The following is a 20,872-nucleotide window of genomic DNA, read 5'->3' on the forward strand; positions in this document are numbered from 1 at the left end:
GGGGAATTATGGTTTATAAGATGGCAGAGCAACAGTATTTTATTAGATGTAATTCTTTTCAGTAAGAACATTCATCCTATAACAAAACCCACACAAAAGCTTTGCATCTTGACGTTCTACAAAATATGAAAAATAGTAGTGGCTTAATTAATGTTACTTCAATAATAAATATTTTTCTTGGCAATAGTTGTTATAAATTGTCTTACCTTTTGGGAAGCCTTTTTTGGAATCACCTGGTTTGGTGCAGACATAAACAGAAGGCATACTTCGTAGACCCCATGCTTGCTGTGACAAAGCCTATAAGAATTAGGAAAAATAGTTGATGAACAATGTTTTAAATTAGCATATATTTCTCAAAAATATGTAAACCAGCGGTGTCAAACTGCTGGCCCGTGGGCCGGTTTCATCATACCGGAGTCGTGCCCACCCCATTGCCGACAATGGCAAAAAAGCTCCGATACGTCGTGCGACATCACGTGGCGTCGCGAATTTGACATGCCTGTAGTAAACTATACAATAACATAACCACAGATCAGTAACATGGGCATGAAATAGTGATTATAAAATAGCTCCCATAAGAATTCCTTGTGAAAAATTCTGAAGTCTTATTTTCAGTTAGAAAAAAGGCTTGCTGCTATACATATACATTTGTGATGCATTATTAATAAAGTAGATTATGAAAATACACTTAGAAATATTAAACCACTTATTGTCTCTTCAATGTTGTATCTAATTACATCTGGTTTTATTTTATTTTTTTTTTCAGATTTCCAGGCAATCACATCTAAAATTTAGTCTAGGAAACTAATGACCTGTACTTTTTCTGGCTGTTTTTACATAGATTTAAGAATAATTCGCTTAAATTTGCTTAAATTTTCAAGTAAGCTGTGCAATGCATAGAACTACAGGTAGTCCTTGGCTTACAACCCTTTGTTTAGTGACTTTTCATAGTTACAATGCCACTGTAAAAAGTGACTTATGGCCAGTTTTTACACCTGCAACTATTGCAGCATCCTCACAGTCAGATAATCAAAATTTGGGTGCTTGGCAACTGGCATGTATTTTTTACAGTTGCACTGTCGTGGTGTCATGTAGTCAGCTGACCACATGACACCAGCTGATGTCCAACAAGAAAATTCACTTAACAATCATATGACTCATTTAACTGCAGTGATTCACTTAACAACTGTGGCAAAAAAGGTAGTAAAATGGGGCACAACTCACTTAACAACTATCTTGCTTAGCAATGGAAATTTTGGACTCCATTGTGGCCGTAAGTTGAGGACTACCAATATTACAATTATTGAAAGAACCTAAGGAGGCTAGGTTATAGAAAAGATTCTAAAAGTCATTTGTTTCATACAGACTACAAAATAATGTAGTATGTATGATAAATATAATTTATTAACAGGTATTTCTAAGATGCCTGGCAATAACTGGAAAACTGCAGCACAGAAGATAAAAGAATGGGAGTGCAAGGAAAAAGCTTCAACATATGCCATCAATGCTATATACATGCAGTCCTTGACTCCTCGTGGTTCATGTTTATAAAGTAAGAGCATATAGAGCAGTGATGGCAAACCTTTTAGAGACCGAGTGCCCAAACTGCAACCCAAAACCCGCTTATGTATTGTCGGGTGCCAGGTGGGCATGTCCCATTGGGTGTGTGTCCCATTGGGTGGGCATGGCTGTGGTGGTAACAGCAGACTGGGTGGGACTAAAAAGTTCAATCAATCAATTCCAACTTTGCAAGATCTTTTTTTTCCCCGCGAGAAGTTGAAATTGATTGAACCCTTTTTTTTTTTGCACACAGCGGCGGAGGCCTAACGCGAAAAGGTTTTATAAAACCCAGCTGAAGGCCTAGGACTGGGGCGATGGCGTGCGTGCCCATAGAGAGGGCTCTGCGTGCCACCTGTGGCACGCGTGCCATAGGTTCACCACCACGGATATAGAGTATTCATGGGCTTACAGTTAAACCTGGTAATCTACAGACTAAATTATCCATAATACATAGTTTTACATAATCACAGGTCCTGTTTGTAGGCTTCAGCTCGGCATTCAATACCATCATTCCAGAATTTTTTTACTCTGAACTAATTCAGCTAGCTTGAAGGTGGATTATTAGCTTTTTGACAGATAGAAAGCAACAGGTGAAGCTAGGAAAAGTTACATCTAGTACCTGGGCAATTAGCACAGGCGCCCCTTAGGGTTGTGTGCTCTCTCTATTGCTCTTCTGTCTCTATTCCAATGACTGCATCTCTAGGGATCCTTGTTAAAGTACTGAAGTTTGCAGATGATACAACAGTCATTGGTCTCATTCAAGATTAATGAGTTTGCATATAGATGGGAGGTTGAACAACTGGCCCTGGAGTGCAGCCAGAATAACCTGGAGCTGAACATGCTCAAAACTGTAGAGGTGGGAGTGGATTTTAGGAGGAGCCATTCTATCTACCACTTCCTGCTATATTCAACAGCACAGTATCAAAAGTAAAGTCTTTCAAATTTTTGGGTTCCAGAATCTCCCAGGATTTGAAATGGACACCCAACATTAGAACCATCATTAAAAAGTCACAACAAAGAATGTTCTTCTTGTGTCAACTCAGGAAATTCAGACTGCCTCAGGAACTTGTTGATACAGTTCTATACAGGAATTATTGAGTCTGTCATTTGTACTTCTGTAACTGTCTGGTTTGGTTCAGCAACCAAACAGGGCAGGTACAGACTCCTTTAGGACTGCAGAAAGAACAACTGCAACCAGCCTGCCTGCCATAAAAGTTATGTGTATTGCGCAGGTCAGAAAAAGGGCTGAGAAAATATCTACAGACCCCGCATATTCTGGACATAACTGTTTCAATTCCTCTCCTCGGGACTTATAGGGCATTGCATTCCAAAACAACTAGACACAGAGACAGTTTTTTCCCTTGTGCCACACATATTGTATGGCTGTAGTGTTACAATTATCCTTATCTTCTTTATTACCTCTCTTATTGGTATCATTACTATGATTATTATTACTCTGTTGCTTTGCATGTACACTGAGAGCTTCTGCATTGGAAACAAATTCCTCGGGTTCTAATCACACTTAGTCAAATAATCTACATCCTATCCTAATCCTATCCTGAAATGAGTCAAATGCAAGTCAATTCAGCCAGAACTCTGTAAGAACCCAAGCAACATCAGACACTAACTTCATACCCAACGGAAACTACAACTAGTGCACCCTTGAGTAAATAAAATATTTGTCAAAGAGAAAATGTGGATACCACAAATACTCTTGTCCTTATATTAAAACAATTAAAAGATTTCTTTTGTCAGTCTCATCTACTCTCTCAAGCAAAGAAATACTTATTACTGGTAGTGCTTGAAATCTCTCATTTCATACATCTTTCAAAATAAAATTCACTCTAGCCACAACTGAACTCAAGAGCTCAAGAAAGTCCAGTTGCCTCGTGAAAAAGCACCTTTGGGATAATTATGATCTGGATGACTGAGAATCTCCATAGTCAAGAGCTCAAGGTGCTGCAAAAGAAATCTTAACATTTTCTCTACAACACTGCTTCTGGTCTCTATCTTCCCTACCACCATTGCCCTTTTTTTCTTCCCCGCCCCAAAAGTATGCTTATTTCAATTTTTCTCAAAATTATCATCCATATATTTGATGAAGTGGGCTGAGATTCACTACAATTTATGAGATAAGAATCGTAAACCTTCTTGATTATGTTTTTACTCGTTAACAGTTTATTCTTCGCATTGCAGACTGGAAAATGATCCTCGGATATAGTCTACCTCTAGGCCAGTGTTTCTCAACCTTGACAATTTTAAGGCATGTGGACTTCAACACCCAGAATTCCACAGCCAGCATTGCTGGCTGTGGAATTCTGGGAGTTGAAGTCCACATGCCTTAAAATTGTCAAGGTTGAGGAACACTGCTCTAGATAATAGTAGATGCCCCGAATGAAATTAGTAAATGTCCTGAATCAAATTATACCAGCTGGAAACTTCAGGACAAATCCGGACAGATAAAAAAAACCCTAATTATTGGCACAGATATACAGCGGAGCAATTGCTTATAACCCTGGCTACAGGCAGACACCCAACAGGAAAACTAAACCCATAAGCAACGCCTTAATGAACCTCATCCTCCATTACCTTAAACGCCGGGAGACGACCGCAGCAAGCCATCGCGGAGGCCGCCATCTTGGCGTCACCCAAAACTTGTTCCGTGTCCTCCTTTGGCCGCAAAGAAAAGGTTCCCACCCCATTTTTCCTTCCGCAACCGCCGTCCCGATGGAAGTACTGTATGCCAATCATGTGGGTGGGAGGCGTTTGTGTTGCTTAGTGGTGGCGGGAGGTGGAATGGCGAGCTCCCTTGAATTTGAGAGATGAGGAGTGGAGGGACGTCCTTCCGTTCTGTGTATTCTAAGCCCAGGCAGACGGACGTGGGCAGAGCTTCAGCCAAAAATGTTGAAAGGACGTCCTTGAAAGGATCATTGTCTTGAGTGCAATATGTCGTCGTCGTCCCCCCTCTCCCCCGGGTGTTCTTGATGCTCTCTGAGCTCGCTTGTTTTCTTGCAAACGTTTCATTACCCAAACTAAGTAACTTCGTCAGCACCAAGGACCCCTCATTTCAACCCTGAGCTGCAAATATTCCCCTTTAGGAAGGCAATAAAGCTTTCCTCCCTATGACTGGCGCCTCCCCCAGGGCGTTCATTACCACGTTCATTACGGAAACCTATGGCATAAATATCGCTAGGGCTTTTCATCTTCTGACAGTTGTATTCCCACAAAGGGACAAGGCGTAATTCTAATCACGTTAGCAATTCAGCTTCCAAACAACTACAATCACGGGTAGTCAACCTTGGCTCTTTTATGACTCGTGGACTTCAACTCCCAGAATTCCTGAGCCAGCACAGCTGGCTCAGGAATTCTGGGAGTTGAAGTCCACGAGTCATAAAAGAGCCAAGGTTGACTACCCCTGAAACTACATGCTCCTCTCTATGGCAAGTCGGGCTTTTCTGAGATCATCATTAATCGGCCGGGGAATGACATCATGAGCTGGTGACGGTTCTCGGGCGCCCCAACGTGGGTCTGGGCCTGGCGATGGAGGCGGCTGATGTGGCTGGAATCGTGAGTCCTTCTCCGAGGCTCCTCATTTGCGAGGATCTGATGGTGGTTAGCGGCGGCGCGAAGTTTTTGGCCGCTGGTTATAAAGAGACCAAGTGAGTGAAAGAGGTCGGTGTGTAGGTGTGAGTGAAAAGTTGGCGTTTAAATAAACGTTCACCAGCTTTCTGGCTTGTAGATTATTACTCCATTATTGTTAACGGGATGCATACTGATTGGCATGATGGGAATGGTAATCCAATATGTTTTGAAGAAATCAAATGGACAGCCATTTGTCCGAAATGGTATAGGGCAGGGGTAGGCAACCTTGGCTCTTTTATGACTCGTGGACTTCAACTCCCAGAATTCCTGAGCCAGCATGGCTGGCTCAGGAATTCTGGGAATTGAAGTCCACGAGTCATAAAAGAGCCAAGGTTGCCTACCCCTGGTATAGGGTTTCCTGCCTGAGCAGGGGGTTGGACTAGATGACCTTCAAGGTCCCTTCCAACTTTACTACTACTACTATTACTACTACTACTACTACTACTACTACTACTACTACTACTACTACTACTATTATTATTATTATTATTATTATTATTATTATTATTATTATTATTATTATTATTATTAAATTGGTGGGGGCTAGTTTAGATATTGTATATGCACCGACTTGACCGTGGAAGTCTAGCAAAGAGGCAGAAGAAAAGTAACATGGAGACAAAGATAGTGAAGCTTCTGATTATATCTTTTTATTAATTGCGAATTATGACACTACTAATAGGGAGAAAGCGCCGGTTTGGTGTAGCGGTTAAGGCACCAGGCTAGAGACTGCTGGTTTTAGTGCACAGAGCTCTCTCAACCTTAGGAAGGAGGCTGTGGTAAATAATGGCCAAAAAACCCTTGTAAGGAAAACTTAAGGGACTTGTTGCCAGGAATCATCAGTAACTAAAAGGCACCAAAACAAAAACAAAACCCACATTTGGAAGTTTCTAAAAAAAGAATATTGCCTCTTTCCAATAGTAGCACTAGTTATCTTTCACAGTGATTCAATAATCCTCCAAAAGCGAATTGATGTTGAACTTTATAACTGCTGCAAGATTACTAGTAGCTCAATATTGGAAAATGGAACGTTTACCTACTATAGAAGAATGGTCACTTAAAGTCTCGAATTTAGCAGAAATGGCCAAGATTTCCGCTTATGTGAAGGATCACTCGCAAGAAAGATATATTTTGGTTTGGAGAAGATGGATAGATTATATTGAGCGTAAATATGGGACTAAAAAATATCATTTGGTTTTTGAATGAATTTTAGAGTATTATTGTTGTACAAAGGCTAGAATATTTTATTTAGTATTATTTTTAATTATTAAAGTGTTGTTATTATTGTTTTTAATAATTGTATATCTGTTTAAAAGAGAGTTAAAGGAGGTTATAGATATGTTATTTTAATAGTTGATTAATGTTAATTAGAGTATGATTATGTTATTGTTAACCCTGTGATTGGCACTGGGAAGTGAGGGGGGAGGGAGGGGGGTGGAAGGGTGGGAAGGGGAAGGGGGGGATTTATATTGTAAAAATTTTATAAAATTTTCAATTAAAAAAAAATAATCCTCCAAAAGCAAATTTTTCATAAAGATATGAATTGAGTGTAATGGAAGACTTTATTCCAAGTATCTGTATGGGGACAAACTCTACCAAGCATGATTTACCTAGGAAACTTCTGACCACCTCTTAAATTCTTCTTTTTAAGACTTTCTTATTCACAGGATAGAGGAAGGCACAAAAGATTGCCTATATTTGAATAGAATCTAACCAATATCTAATCAGTGGAGATCATTTAAGAGACCAAATGGAAATACTGAGAACTTGTGGACATTTTAATTTATTGTTAGATTTCTACATAGAGATTTCGGGGAAGATACTTATAACATGTATCTTTCTTAATGGGCTGTAGGAATCCTGTGGATATAATGTATCTTGATTTCAGCATAGAATTTGACAAACTACCTGATAGTAATCTGATTTGGAAGTTAATATAGGCTATTGGGTATTGTTAATTAGCTGACAAATGTTAAGGGCTTGGCAGATTGAGAGATGACGGAAATTACAAATTCTAGATGAAACAAAACTGTATGAGATAGCATACTGTAGAAGACAGAAACACAAATCAATTGGTAGTTTTGAGAAGTGGGATGAAAAAGTACTTGAGGCAGCATACAAGCTGAAAAATTAAGTTAAAATAACAAAGTAGAAACAGGAAAAAAATCAAATGCACAAAAACAATAAGGGGGTATATTTGGCTTGATAATCACATTCTGAAGAAGTATTTTGACTTATAGCTGACCTCGTTGAATGTAAGGTTGTTGAAAAGGTAAATTCAGTTTTACTCTGTATCAGTAGATATATTGCCCCACTATATTTGCATTGATCTTGTTCTATCTCAAGTACTGTTTTTGTTCTGGGCATCATGTTTTAAGAAAGGTTCAGAAAAATTGGAATAGGGGCAGAGAATGCCAACAAGTGAGATTAGATTTAGGTCTGGGGGGAAAAAACCCAGAGCTGTAGGTTGGTAAACTACAGGTATCTGGAGCATTGCTCTGTTTTTTTTTTTAAGAGTTCAACACAAAGAGATTGCTTCCATAGAAAATATTTATGTGATGTATATTCATTTAATTGACAGCAATGATGATCTTTTCATTTATGACTGTACTACTGCAAGCAAAAAACTTCAAGTAAAGCAAGAAAGGTGAGTATTTAATTTCCCAGGTATATAGAACATTACTTCTACTGCAATCTCATATCAAGGACAAACAACCATGCTAACTGGGGATAATTGAATCTATAATTAAGCATCTCTAGAGATACTTCTGGAAAATATGGCATTTACCTCTCTTAGATAAGCATTGCCTATAAGAGGAAAGAACCTCTGCAGTGCTTTTTCTACCATGATGTCAATTAAAACACAAATTAAAATCAAATAATTGAAATAAATAGTAGGAAATAGCTTTTCATACTTCCCTTCTTCCTTAATTTATGACATGATCAAAGGAAGGTTGTTCTGAAAAATAATTGAAAATATCTCATAAAGTATAATTGGAAGTTGTGCTTGAAACGGTTTATTTTTTAATCAAATGTTTCACATTTTTTCCCCTCTTTTTAGTGAGGATGGAAAGCCATTAGGCAAAACAAATAATATCCTTGCCTGTGCATTTTCTTCATCAGGGAAGTATTTTGTTCTGACTGATGACAACAAACAATTAATTCTTTTCTGCAGAAAGCCTTCCTGGGAATGTCTGAGCATAAGGTACGGGGAGGAAAATGTTTTTTTTTATTTATTTTTTAATCTAAGCATTAGTAACAGAAATTATTATGCAGGCTTTCAGTAGAGAATCAGTTTGGTATAGCAGTTAAGGCACTAGACCAGTGTTTCTCAACCTTGACAATTTTAAGGCATGTGGACTTCAACTCCCAGAATTCCACAGCCAGCAATGCTGGCTGTGGAATTCTGGGAGTTGAAGTCTACATGCCTTAAAATTGTCAAGGTTGAGAAACACTGCACTAGACTATAAACCCAGAGACCATCCATTTCTTAGCATGAAGTCCACTGGGTGACCTTGGGGCCCTCACATTCTCTCAGCTTGAAAGCAGGCAAGGGCAAATCATTTCCAAGAAAACTGCAGGGACTAGCCCAGGCAGTTGCCAGAAGTCTAAGACTGCCTCAAGGGTATACACACAAGCTTTCTTTTCCTTGTTATACTAAATTTACCATTCTGCTCAGATTTGTTTCTTAGCTTTATTGTTGTGTTTTATATTTTTGTTGTCCACCTCAACTGCAAACTCCTTTGGATAAGCCATCGGCTTCACAATTACTTTCCATGACATTGGCAAATCTCCCAAACCATGTGCGAGCCTCACATACTGGTAATGGAGGTTCTTTTTTTTTTGCTGTGAACCTAATACAGCTGCTTCCAAGCTGAAGTCTTCTGGGTATCTTTCCCAACCATCTTTAGAATTCTAGGAGAGAATGGGTGTTACAGAACTGTTATGTTTTTGTTTGTCACCTGTAGACCACGTTAGTTTTTGAAGTTCAGAAATGTTGAATTGTATTTTTATTATAATTATATTTCTTTTCAGACCTGTCATGAGAAGATGTACCTCCCTGATAATAACATCTGCAGAAGACAAGATTTTGGTTGCTGACAAATCTGGCGATGTGTATTCTTATTCAATAATAGAACCAAAAAATGCAGGAACCATTGAGCTTGGACACTTGTCTCTTTTGTTGGATTTGGTACACATGAGTTTTTAATAATATATTTTATTAAAGGCTAATCAAATTTAAGTCTCTTCATCTCATTACATCAGGGAGGGAAGATACGTTACCGATCCTATCAGATAAAGAATTCCACTGGCAGGGTGGAAGAAGAGGCCCTTCTGTGCCATTCCCCCTGCCCGGTGGAACATTCTCCCCCTGACCTTCCAGAAAGGCATAAAAACTTTTTCTGCAATCTTGCTTGGGACTCACATAGCTGCAGGCAGTCATGAGGCTGGGTAGTGTCCTGAAAGCCCTCCCCCTGCCTTTTAACTAAGTTTGACAGTTATTTTTAATTCATCCATGCTTTTTAAAAAAAAAAAAAAAAAAAAAAAAAGATATACTGTTTTTTATGGTTTGATATTTTATCTGTACACAGCCCAGTGTCAGTCTGTGAGGGAGATGGGCAGCTTTGATAAATAATTTGATAAAAACAAAGTCTTATTTTTTTCCTCTCAGAATCACCCGTATGAGGTAGCTTGGGGTGAGAGGTGGTGTGTACTGCTTGGTTAATGAGTTCAATTTTGTCAAATAAAACAAAAAAAAAACCATGAACATTTTCTGTATATTAATAATTATTAAGATAAATGGGTATATAGGTAAACATTTGTTGTAGACAGGTAACTTTTGATTATTCCTTCGAGTCTTTCCCAGATTATCAGTTTGAAGCCAAACAAATGTTATAATTGGTGGGTGGATAACTATGCCTGAACATGTCATTGATCATATTTCTATTGATTTGTTATCATTAGTCACTGAGTCCTGATGACCAGTATATTGTAACAGCTGATCGAGATGAGAAGATCAGAGTTAGTTTGACTAAAGCACCACATGTTATAGAGTCCTTTTGCCTGGGTCACAGAGAGTAAGTATAACCCAAAAAACTATTTTCAATATTTAAGCTCAAGCTTCATAATAGCTAGTTTTCTAATCATTCTCTTGGGATCAGAAATGCTTTAGACTACTTAAAAAAATAATAAATGTTCACTTCCTTGGAGGTTTTTAAAGAATACACTTCAGCTCTGATTTTGGAAGAAATAAATGAATTGAATGCTGAGGGAATTCAGATTCTCAGAAAAGCTTATGTTGCTATTTCAAAATGTATCTAAGATGTCATCCATTAGAACATTCCCTAGCATAAAAAGGATTTCTTAACAATAATCTAAGAGTATGTCAGAGAATTATTATTTTCTTTTGTGTGCGTGTGATAATCTTAGTCCCCAACGAAGGATAAGAATTGAGACTTCCCATTTCTACTAATCTAGTAGTTTGGAAGCATGCAAATGCAAGTAGATAAATAGGTACCACTTCAGTGAGAAGATAACAGCACCTCAACATATAGTCATGCTGGCCAGATGACCACGGAAGAGTCTTCAGACAATGTTGGCTCCTTTGCTAAAAAACAGAGTTGAGCGCTACCCCCTAGAGCCAGATACAACTGGACAGGGGGAACCTTTACCTTTATTTTTTCCAAAAAGGATCTAGATTCAAGTGAGATTTGCTGATTTTGTATGATGATTCATTCAGTGTCTCCCCAATTTCTTTTCCTTGTTGGGTAAATTCACAATACAGTAAAGCAGTAATTTATTTCTAAAAAGTCTTCAGTGCATTTGCCATTTTTTTCATGGTTTGATTTCTCTAATCCATTTAATTTGTCACTCTATTTTATTGTCATATTCATTTGGAAAATGTTGATATCTGAAGTAATAACGGTTTCTAGTGGTAATCAATTAGTAATCTTAATGTTCAAAGAAATACTTCACACTTTGCTACTTATAGCTATGCTATACAAATCTAATTAGTATGATACTTGAAGCCCAATACTTCAGCTTGATTGTGAAATAAAATGGAGGTCTGCAATTCAGTTTACAGTTATACAGTACCTTATTTTAATTTTTTCTTTTATTTGTCACTGTCATGTAAAAATTGGAGATGAATGTACTTTAGGAATATGAATAGATTGCTGGACTATTTTTAAAACTGACTTATTAAAAAGAAAAAAAATTATTACAGTAAACTTTTTCATATGCAGATTTTTCTCAAAATACAAGGAAAAATATCAGTCTACATACAAAATTTCTTGCACAGCTTCTTTATTGCTTTTGTTTCAATTTATTTTTTTCTCTTTAGATTTGTCAGCAGAATATTGGTAGTGCCAAACTTTCCTGATCTTCTTTTATCAGCTTCCGGGGTATGTAAATTATTTGGGACTCTATACATGTAGAACGTTAGTAAGCTACTTATAAAATGCATTTTCTTTCTTCTAATCAGGAAAAGATTCAATTTCCCTTGCTTTCTCTCATATTTTTGGCTGAAACATGAAGAATCATTAACACTATAGGACAGTGGTTCTCAACCTATGGGTTGCGACCCCATTTGGGGTCGATCGACCATTTCATGGGGGTCGCCAAGCAAGGCTGTCCACCATTTTTTTTGTCCGCCATTTTTTCCCCTTTTTCGGCGGGTGCCTTACCTCCCTTGGGCTGGGCCAGCTGGTGGTCGGCCTGCTCCGTCTCTGCCGCTTGCCAGGTATGCCTCAGCCGGCGCAGGGGGCGGAACCATGCGCGGTGCTCCCGGGCAGGGAAAGTCCTCGACTTACGACCGGTTTAGTCCTCGACTTACGACCGGTTTAGTCCTCGACTTACGACCGGTTGGGGGTCGCGGCATTAAAAAGGTTGAGAACCACTGCTATAGGAAATCACCATTCTCACATGTATTTTAGACCTTATGATTCATTAATATCTAGTTAAGCTCAATATGAAATATTAAACCATTGGTTGAATTTATAATTGTGCTAAGTCACAATGTGGTTTCTTTGTTTTTTTGCTCATCAAATTGTGTTTATGCACATTGTGGTTACTTACTTATGACTCATGCTTAGAGTTAGGTGTCGACTCAGCCATTATAGCTTGTTTAACCAAGCTTAGATAAAGGAATTATAGTTTAGTATGATATGAACCTTGTTAATGTGTATATATGAGAGGTCTCAGTGCAATTAATAACTCCTTTCCTTTGGCAAAAATAATAATTAGCTCCTCTCTTGAACTTCCTAGGATGGTACATTGAGGCTTTGGAAGTATAAAAGTGGAAAAGACCTACACTGCTTTCAATTGAATAATTTGAATATAAATGAAGATAGTAAGAATGAGAAGGTAATTGTCTTTTGTATGGATGTTTTCTATAATATAGTCTGCACGTTTCCACTTCTTACTTTTTGAACGTGTGTTTACTTTTTTGAATGAATTTATTGAACTGTCATAAAGTTGAAAGCAGGTTTATGCTACTGAAAACCACCTTTTGATTCTATAAATCAAAAGGTGATTTCTTGGTAAAGAATATTTTGTTACTCTGAGAAGTAGCCATTGTAGCATGCAATTACTTCACAACATAAGTACACTAATTTGGGGAATGCTAAATTATCTGTTTGCATGGACAAGCAGATACTCATACTCTGTCTGTACTGATATTCTAAACATTGTAACTAAACAATTGTGCATGCTTTGGTGGTTACACCAGTCATAGAGGTCAAGGACATTTTCATATTGCATACTAACTATCCATCCAACTTCTGCCCCCTTAGATCAGGGATATCCAACCCCCAGTCCATGGACTGGCACCAGGCCACAGACTGGCACTGGGCTGCGGCATGCTATAAACTTAGGATGCAGGCAGCACACGAAACCACGCCCCCTCTGGTCTGCGGAAAAACCTCTCTCCGTGGAATCGGTCCCTGATGCCCAAAAGGTTGGCCGCTGCCTTAGATGTTTTGTATTTTTCATCTTGCTGTCTTTGCTGAGAACAGAAAATAAGAGACAGCTTGTCTTTGTTATAGAAAACTGGGTATATTTTTGACCCGCAGGTTTCTTTTTACTACTGTTTTTCTATTTCTTCCTACTTCTTCCCACACACTAAAAAAAAAAAAAATCAGCTCTTGCCAATTATGATTACGTTTCTTTTCCTCCTCAGAAATATACAGTCTCAAGAATAGCTTATTGTTGTGACGGAAATTACATTGCTGTTTTATATGACTGGTAAGAGAAAAAAAATAAAATTACTATAGAAGCAGCAGACAATTACATTTTTTTTCATTACAAGCTATGTCTGATTTCTGTCTAGTTTATACTTACAGGTAGTCTTTAGCTTACAACCATGTTTAGTGAACATTCAAGTTTACAGTGGTAGTGAAAAAAGTTACTTCTGACTAGTTTTGACATGACCGTTGCAGCATGCCCACGGTCACGGGATCAAAATTCAGATGCTTGGCAACTGGTATGTATTTATGACAGTTGCCGTGTCCCTGGGCCCTTCTGACAAGCAAACTCTATGGTGAAGCCAGATTTACTTGACAACCATGTTATTAACTTAACAATTGCAGTGATTCATTTAACAACTGTGGTGAGAATGTTTGTAAAATGGGGTAAAGCTCACTTAACAACTGTCTTATTTAACAATAGAAATTTGGTGCTCAATAAGTTGATAATAAGAGTTTATAGTAGATTTCTAATGAATGCTCACATTGTGAAGCTGCTGACTGTCTCTTCGTGACAGATAATGGGGATTATTCCTTGAAACATTAGGAGTTCCTTAAGCTGCCATAGCTCTAATAAGTTCAGCAGGAGTTGGTTCTGATTAGATGTGAATTAGTCTATACCAAGAGTAGGCAACCTTGGCTCTTTTATGACTTGTGGACTTCAATACCCAGAATTCCTGAACCAGCCATGCTGACTCAGGAATTCTGGGAGTTGAAGTCCACATGTCATAAAAGAGCCAAGGTTGCCTACCCCTGGTCTATATCAAGGCTCTCCAAACTTGACAACTTTAAGACTTGTGAACTTTAACTCCCCATGGGGAATTCTGGGAGTTGAGTCCACAAGTCTTAAAGTTGTCAAGTTTGGAGAGCCCTGATCTATACTATACTTGATATATCATTTCCTTTGCCATGTGGGAATAATTTGATGTGGTTGCTTCTAAAAGTATTCCTGCAGTATCCATCTTCCAGCTTGATGCCGGTGCTCAGAACCTAATTTCTAAGCAGCAAATAACCTTGAGCCACAAAGGTTGGGATGTTGCATTTGAGGAAACAGGTGGACTCTGGGTATTGCAGGAGAATCAGCAAATACCTCTTCTATTCTACCAACCTGAGGATGGACAGTGGCAGGTGAGAGAATTTTTATGATCACAGACTTCTACGTGTATTTATAATTCTGTGGTATATGGCAAAGGATTGTGGCCAATTGCTGAATTACTATGTTTGGATTACCGTGTATTTCTGTATTGTAATACTTAAGCTCTTTAATGATTCTTCTATGGTTGATGTTTGTTTTGCTAGGTCTAAACAAGAAAATATAGTTCAATTTAATTCCCTCAGATTAAAATTTAGAGTATTGTTAGAAAATATGTAATTGAACATTATGCCGAATGGGATATAGCAGCTCAGTTCAAATCATAACTAATATATGTATGAATGACAGACGTATGTGGGTGTGGGTGTGCCAACTGGTATAATGAAATCTGTAAATGACCTTGGGGAGCAAGAGAAAAAGAAGCTGAATAGGGGAGCAGCGGACAAGAGAAGGAGGAATCCCTAGTTGCTTAATGCTCAGAGAAAGAAACTTAGGAAGGACCCACCCTAATTGATAGACAGTTAAAAGTCACTATATTGTAGGAAACACAAGTAATAGAATCATGCAAGTTGGAAAATACAAACTTCCTGCTGCTACTTTTAACCTTTTGATCAATTAGGGCAGGCATGTCAAAACTGCCGGCCCACGGGCCAGATGCGTCACATCAAAACCGCGCCCATCCCATTGCCGGCAATGGGGAAAAAGTCATGATACGTCGCGTGATGTCACGTGATGTTGCGAGTTTGACATGCCTGAATTAGGGTGAGTCCTTCCTAAGCTGTTTTCTCTGACAATTAAGCATCTGCGGACTCTGTCTTATCTGATTGTTTCTTACAACAGCATTTCTTTCCCTTGTTCCCCACTCAGGTCATGCACATACGCCATTACAGTTGGTTTTCTTGGCTGGCACCTTGTCAAAAGAATGTTTTTCCTTTAGTCACTAAATCTCTTTATTACAGCACATAAAGCATATTATTTTTTTATTATGTGCTCTAATAACAGTATATAATATTGTATGTTCTTTGGTTGTGTGGGAGCATTTGATACATATACTATTGTATTGCAAATGCAAGAGATACTGTCTGCCATGCCACATATTTTGTGAAAAATTTAGAGTAATTACTAGGCTGATTAGATTAAATTACTTTCCATCTCAAAGGGAGGTTCTTTTCATTATGCTTGTTCAGAAGAAAGATCAGAAGCAAGTAAATATTACTTCTTTGCCACATCTATCCTGCCATTCTGTTGGTGGCTAGGCTTTTGGTTTGTTAGAATATTGTACCTCGGTTTGAAGATTTCTCAGTTAAACTTGGGAAAAAGAAAACGAGCGATATAGCCGCTCAAGCTGGGAATTCTATGTGTACGTGTGCATAGCTATAAACCAAGTGTAATTGTGGGTCAGTACACAGCAGTCTAAATTCAAAAACTAGATCTGTTGAGGCAAAAGAAGCACTGACCCAATTTACTAAAAATACAAGTAAAATATCTTTATTGTTGTATACTTTCATGAAGACATGGAAATGGGTCAGGTAAAACAAAAGATTATGGGAGCTGTCCTCAGTACAAGCCAGCCCATATGAAAAAAAACACCCTGTTTCCTATGAAATTTTCAATAGCTACTGTTTTTTTGTTTTATTTTGTTTTCAGCCTGTTATTGACAAGAAAGAATTAGTGAAAATGTCCAAGTACATATGTGACCATTGGAGAATGTTTGAAGGTAGGAAAGATGAGTTTAACAGACCAAACAAATGCTTTACATGGAGGGTGTGACTGTGATTTGGAGAAACCATCCCTGAAGTCCTATAAAAGCTGAACTTTAGGTTTAGCTTTGGTTTCTGCATGAGCATCGGTTCTTGGAGGTGGGAGAAGTTAACTGAAAGCCTCATTGCTTTAAGCCAGTGTTTCTCCACCTTGGCGACTTTGAAGATGGGCAGACTTCAACTCCCAGAATTCCTCAGCTGGCTGAGGAATTCTGAGAGTTGAAGTCCACCCATGTTCAAGTTGCCACGGTTGAGAAACACTGCTCTAAGCCACAGGGATCAGGTGTTAAAATGCCCAACTTACTGATGCCACAGAAGAATAGATGAATACCATGAGAACACAACAGAGTGGTTTTCTCATACTTGCCCCCTCCTGGTAAGAAGTAGAATGTTGTGCATAGATCTTAACTGTATCAGCAGATGAGGAAAGGGGACTATTAAGCTGCAGCGATTATCGTAGATAATTAACATCACAGAGCTGGTTAATGAGTCCTGTTCTTAATGCCTAATTAGTGGCGCTACTCCTATGAAAACGGTGGTTGCTGTATCTTTTTGTTGCCAGCATTTTAATAGCTCTTTTCCCTCTCTTCCTCTCCTAAAGGGGAACAAAGTATCTCTTCTGCTGTAACATGTTGAAAATGGGTAAGGTGGGTGGGAGTGAATATTTCAATCGTTTTTTGGAACGGTTGCTGAAATAAAAAAAATCCACCACAGAGTTAATTTTGTGCAGTCAAATAGAAAGACTAATTAGATACGTAGAGCTGGTGATTATTTTCTTTGCTGAGGCAGATAAGTATCGCAGTCCTAATGGTAGCTGTTTTTAGTTCTGCGCAGTAGTTGGGCAAAATACCAGTTAATAGCATCCTTAAAGTCACCTTGTCACTTAAATTTGCACGGCATGATGCTTAGCATAAACTTCTAATGGATGTGGATCTTGGCCAGAATGAGAAGTGCACTCCTGTGACATTGGTGAGGAACCAAGCAAATTCTCAACTGTAGCGCGTTCTGACAAAAAACATGGGAGAAAGGATAAGTGATCATAGAATAATCATGCATGTTGATCCGTTTCTAACCCTTCATAGTTGAGCAATTAATCTCTCAAATAATGGTAAACAAGCTCTTTGAGGCCTATTGGCAGACTTAATGTTTTAGGAGAAGTTGAGGCAGCCAGGTGATAGATCCACAACATTTGGTTCGGGAGTAGTTTGGGAGATGCCTTTGATTTTTAAACTGTGATGTGCTTATTTTGGGAGCTTATAGTTTTAGCATTACAGTTTCCCCCCATTTTTGGATTTTTGTCCGTTTTCAGTAATACACACACACACACACACACATGCACCTCTTTCTTGGACAAGTGACTGGAAGGATCAGTTATATTAATAGTGCACTGCAGCAACTAAAAGAACAAGAAATTTGAGAGTGTGGTTATCTGTTCTCTTTCTAATAGCTCAGATATGCTTATCATTAGCCAACATAGGCTAAAGTTTTACTTGTCATAAACCAATGGGACGGAAACAACTTAGCTAATCTAATAGAATGATAACTGCCAGGTATCGAGTGTGGGAAAAGGGGAACCTACAGCTTTGCGTAGCTGAAATTGGAATAGTTTTTTCCCCCTTCTCCATGGTAGGAGATAGGTTATAAGGACTTACCGTAAGTATCTGTTCTCATTTTAGGCATAAACAAAATCCCTGCTTATAAATATTTACTAATTTGCCAGGCACTATAAAGTAACTGTTATTTAAAATTCTAACCTACTCTACCTTCTGCAGGTGCTATGGACAAAGAGAGCTGCTTCCAAAATCTCTACAAGGCGTCTTTTGATAATATGTCCATTTATCTAAAAAAGAAAGAAGAGAGACTACAGCAGCAGAAAAATAAGAGGAAAGATCCACAGTATGAATCAAATGAACAGACCAAAAAAGTCAGAACTGAGGAGCTGTCCTGATAATACTCAGTGCTATCACATTTCTGAGTTTGGAAGCAGCTGAACAGAAAACAGAAACTTTTCCTTAGGCATAACTGAAATTAAATCTGCCTGATGGTTAGTGTCAGCATACCTCACCCCTGACAAATAGCAAAAGAAGTAACCTGATTAACAAGCCACATCCCAGTGCCTTTAAGTGACTTGTTTCTAAATGTATGGCTTTAAAATGTTGCTTGAATGACAGTGTTGAAAGTAATACCTAGAAAAGGATTATAACAAAGAACTTCTCCAAATCCAGTTGATCAGATTTTCTTCCTGAACCAAGAATATGCTGTCTCAACAATGTCAAAATGGACCCAAATCGTTGCATAGTGTCAAACTTCTACCCAGCCATCTTTTCCAGAAGTTGAGGCAATATATACCATATAGTTATATAAGAAAAAAAACTGGATTACTGCCAGAGTTCATGGTCAAGCCCAATTATTCTTGGGATTTTGTAGCTGAAGATTTTGTTGAGTTCTCTAGTAGATATGATCTACTGAATCATAGAAACAACCCGAAGGAAGCCCTTAAAAATGGCTTTGCTTAACTCCAGTTGTCTTTAATGCATTTAAATAGGCAGAAACACAAATTAAGTGTTAACGTAGTTCATGGCAGCTGTAATATTACAACAAATAGTGTCTGCAGTAAGCCTCAGTGATGCAAAAATGATTGTATTAATCACTTCATGTCACAAATCTGCCATTAAGTAAGGACATAATATCTAATACAAGAACATAAGGCAGTATTTGGGTCAGGACATGTTTGATTGGCACTGTAATTAAGTTGACCTCTTTCAACAGTAAAAAGGTAAAGGAGTCTCTGCTGATTTTACTCTGCTGGTCATTGCTGACCATAGGGGACGGTGCTTGTTTCAAGGCCATTGAGCCAGCGCTGCCCGAAGGAATTTCCTCAGTTCATGTTGCCACGGAATTATTCAGTTGAGCAGTAAAGAAGTAATAAACATTTACGGAACATCTATTTTAGACTGCATTCAATCAATGGGAAGATCTCTCCGTTTTTTTCAGTCCAAAGCTTGCAATTTGATGTTAACAACTGCAGTGCTTGAATAGTATTTAATCATCCTTAAGACATCTGAGAGATTTGACGGTATATGTGACAACAATTTGAGTGCGCTTGATCAGCATCTTGTTTTGTGTATTTAAATCCCAATTAGTGACATGCAAAATCAAATGTAAAATTTGGATGATTGTGGATACTACCCCCATTTCCTTTCCAGTTATTTTGCATAAAGAAAATAACTGAAATATTTATATAGATTTTGACCATGCAGAGAATAAAGCCACATGTTTTGATGCATGTCCAATATATACATGTCCAATATATACATATCAAAACTATAACAGAATCACTGAACTCCGGGATAAATAGTGATTACCTTATAATAGCTTTTCCAAAAAGCTAGAATTAACCTTGATGTATTTATGTATAAAGCATGTATTAGTCTTTTCTTCAAAGTACTTGAATCCTGTCCTATTTTGGCAGCTGCAATTTAGTGTATATTTAAAAGAAACAACGCCTGCAATTAATTGCAGGTGCAGAATGCAGAGTTTTGATCACAATAGCTCCTTTTTTTAAAGACCTAGTTTATTTTAGCTACTTTTGTTGGTTGCATCACTTCAATCTGCTTTCTAGCCTAGGACATACTTCCCAGATGTAGAAAATGCATTAGTAATTCAAGCTGAAAAGACATCAGGGCTAATGTGCTCTTCAATTTACTTTGTATTGCTCCAGTAACAGACACAGTCCAATCCTATATTTACCAAATCAAATCCCTGTTCAGTTCCTATAATTAACAAAATGATCACATTGAAATAGTGAGAAGAAGTAGGATGGTGAAAGATTATAATGACATGATTTTAAACTGAGTAGTTCTCACAGTGTAAAAAAGAGGGGGGAAGAATCCCCATGACTCACTATGCCCATTGCTTAAAAGTTTTCTGTTTCTGGAATAGTTTATGAGAGGGGAAAAAAGCAATTGATTTCTCCAGGCACTTAACCATGACATGAACATGTCCTGGCAATCTCTTTTCTGCCATGTTACCATAACATTACCTTCATCTCATATTCAAAAATAGTTCTGATAGCTCCTGGTGTGTTTGTTAGTTGTTCCAGTTTTGAAGTAGCATTTTCTTTCTTATGCAGGCCATAGTAGACAAAGCACAGTGATGTCTTTTTTCCACCAAAATCTTCCTTCTTGCTATGTTTGGGTCTAGGAATGTAAGGAACCAGGGTACTTTGGCCTGATTAGAAAAATAACATGAACAGGGAATAAAAAGAGATCAAAAATTCCTGAATGGCTCTGGGGAGTAATTTTAATATTGCCTCCTGAATCCTACAAGATGGTATACATGAAAGATAACCCTTTTTGGTTCTAAATATTGGAAAGAAAAGAACAAGCAATTACAAATGCTTAGCAATAAACTTTCAACAGCAAAGCTTATAAAAATCTAAGAAGCTGACAGGTTGTTTACTTGGTCCAGATCAGCGGTTCATTTGGGGTCGATCGACCATTTCACGGGGGTCTCCAAGCAAGGCTGTCCGCCATTTTTCCCCCCTTTTCCGGTGGGTGTCTTACCTCCCTTGA

At 38.1% G+C, this 20,872-nt stretch overlaps 2 protein-coding genes across 2 annotated transcripts in view; one reads left to right on the plus strand and one right to left on the minus strand.

Moving 5' to 3' along the window:
• NDUFV3 (NADH:ubiquinone oxidoreductase subunit V3) overlaps positions 1-4,339 on the minus strand; it is a 17,531-nt gene extending 13,192 nt beyond the window's left edge. Inside the window, exons 1-2 of the mRNA XM_015826182.1 lie at positions 4,150-4,339; positions 207-297 (exon numbers count right to left, since the gene is read on the minus strand). Coding sequence (XP_015681668.1) covers positions 207-297; positions 4,150-4,311 — 253 coding nt within the window. The 5' untranslated portion in view covers positions 4,312-4,339. The remainder of the gene's footprint in view (positions 1-206; positions 298-4,149) is intronic.
• A 711-nt stretch (positions 4,340-5,050) lies between these two features.
• LOC107296830 (tRNA (guanine-N(7)-)-methyltransferase non-catalytic subunit WDR4) lies at positions 5,051-19,593 on the plus strand. Its single transcript, XM_015826183.1, has 11 exons — positions 5,051-5,219; positions 7,784-7,849; positions 8,264-8,407; positions 9,238-9,394; positions 10,168-10,280; positions 11,546-11,606; positions 12,469-12,567; positions 13,382-13,446; positions 14,390-14,573; positions 16,186-16,255; positions 18,071-19,593. The coding sequence occupies exons 1-11, from the start codon at positions 5,101-5,103 to the stop codon at positions 18,244-18,246; spliced, it is 1,254 nt and encodes a 417-aa protein (XP_015681669.1). The 5' UTR covers positions 5,051-5,100; the 3' UTR covers positions 18,247-19,593.
• Positions 19,594-20,872: the final 1,279 nt, after the last annotated feature.

Source organism: Protobothrops mucrosquamatus, unplaced genomic scaffold (assembly GCF_001527695.2).
Source record: "Protobothrops mucrosquamatus isolate PMUCROS unplaced genomic scaffold, P.Mucros_1.0 scaffold2997, whole genome shotgun sequence".
Classification (NCBI taxonomy): domain Eukaryota; kingdom Metazoa; phylum Chordata; class Lepidosauria; order Squamata; family Viperidae; genus Protobothrops; species Protobothrops mucrosquamatus.

Excerpts from the sequence above, each read along its gene's own strand:
- LOC107296830 (XM_015826183.1), top strand. The coding sequence starts at position 5,101 with ATGGAGGCGGCTGATGTGGCTGGAATCGTGAGTCCTTCTCCGAGGCTC. Across the intron at positions 8,408-9,237 it reads TGGGAATGTCTGAGCATAAG|ACCTGTCATGAGAAGATGTA; the intron begins GTACGGGGAGGA and ends ATTTCTTTTCAG. Across the intron at positions 14,574-16,185 it reads CTGAGGATGGACAGTGGCAG|CCTGTTATTGACAAGAAAGA; the intron begins GTGAGAGAATTT and ends TTTTGTTTTCAG.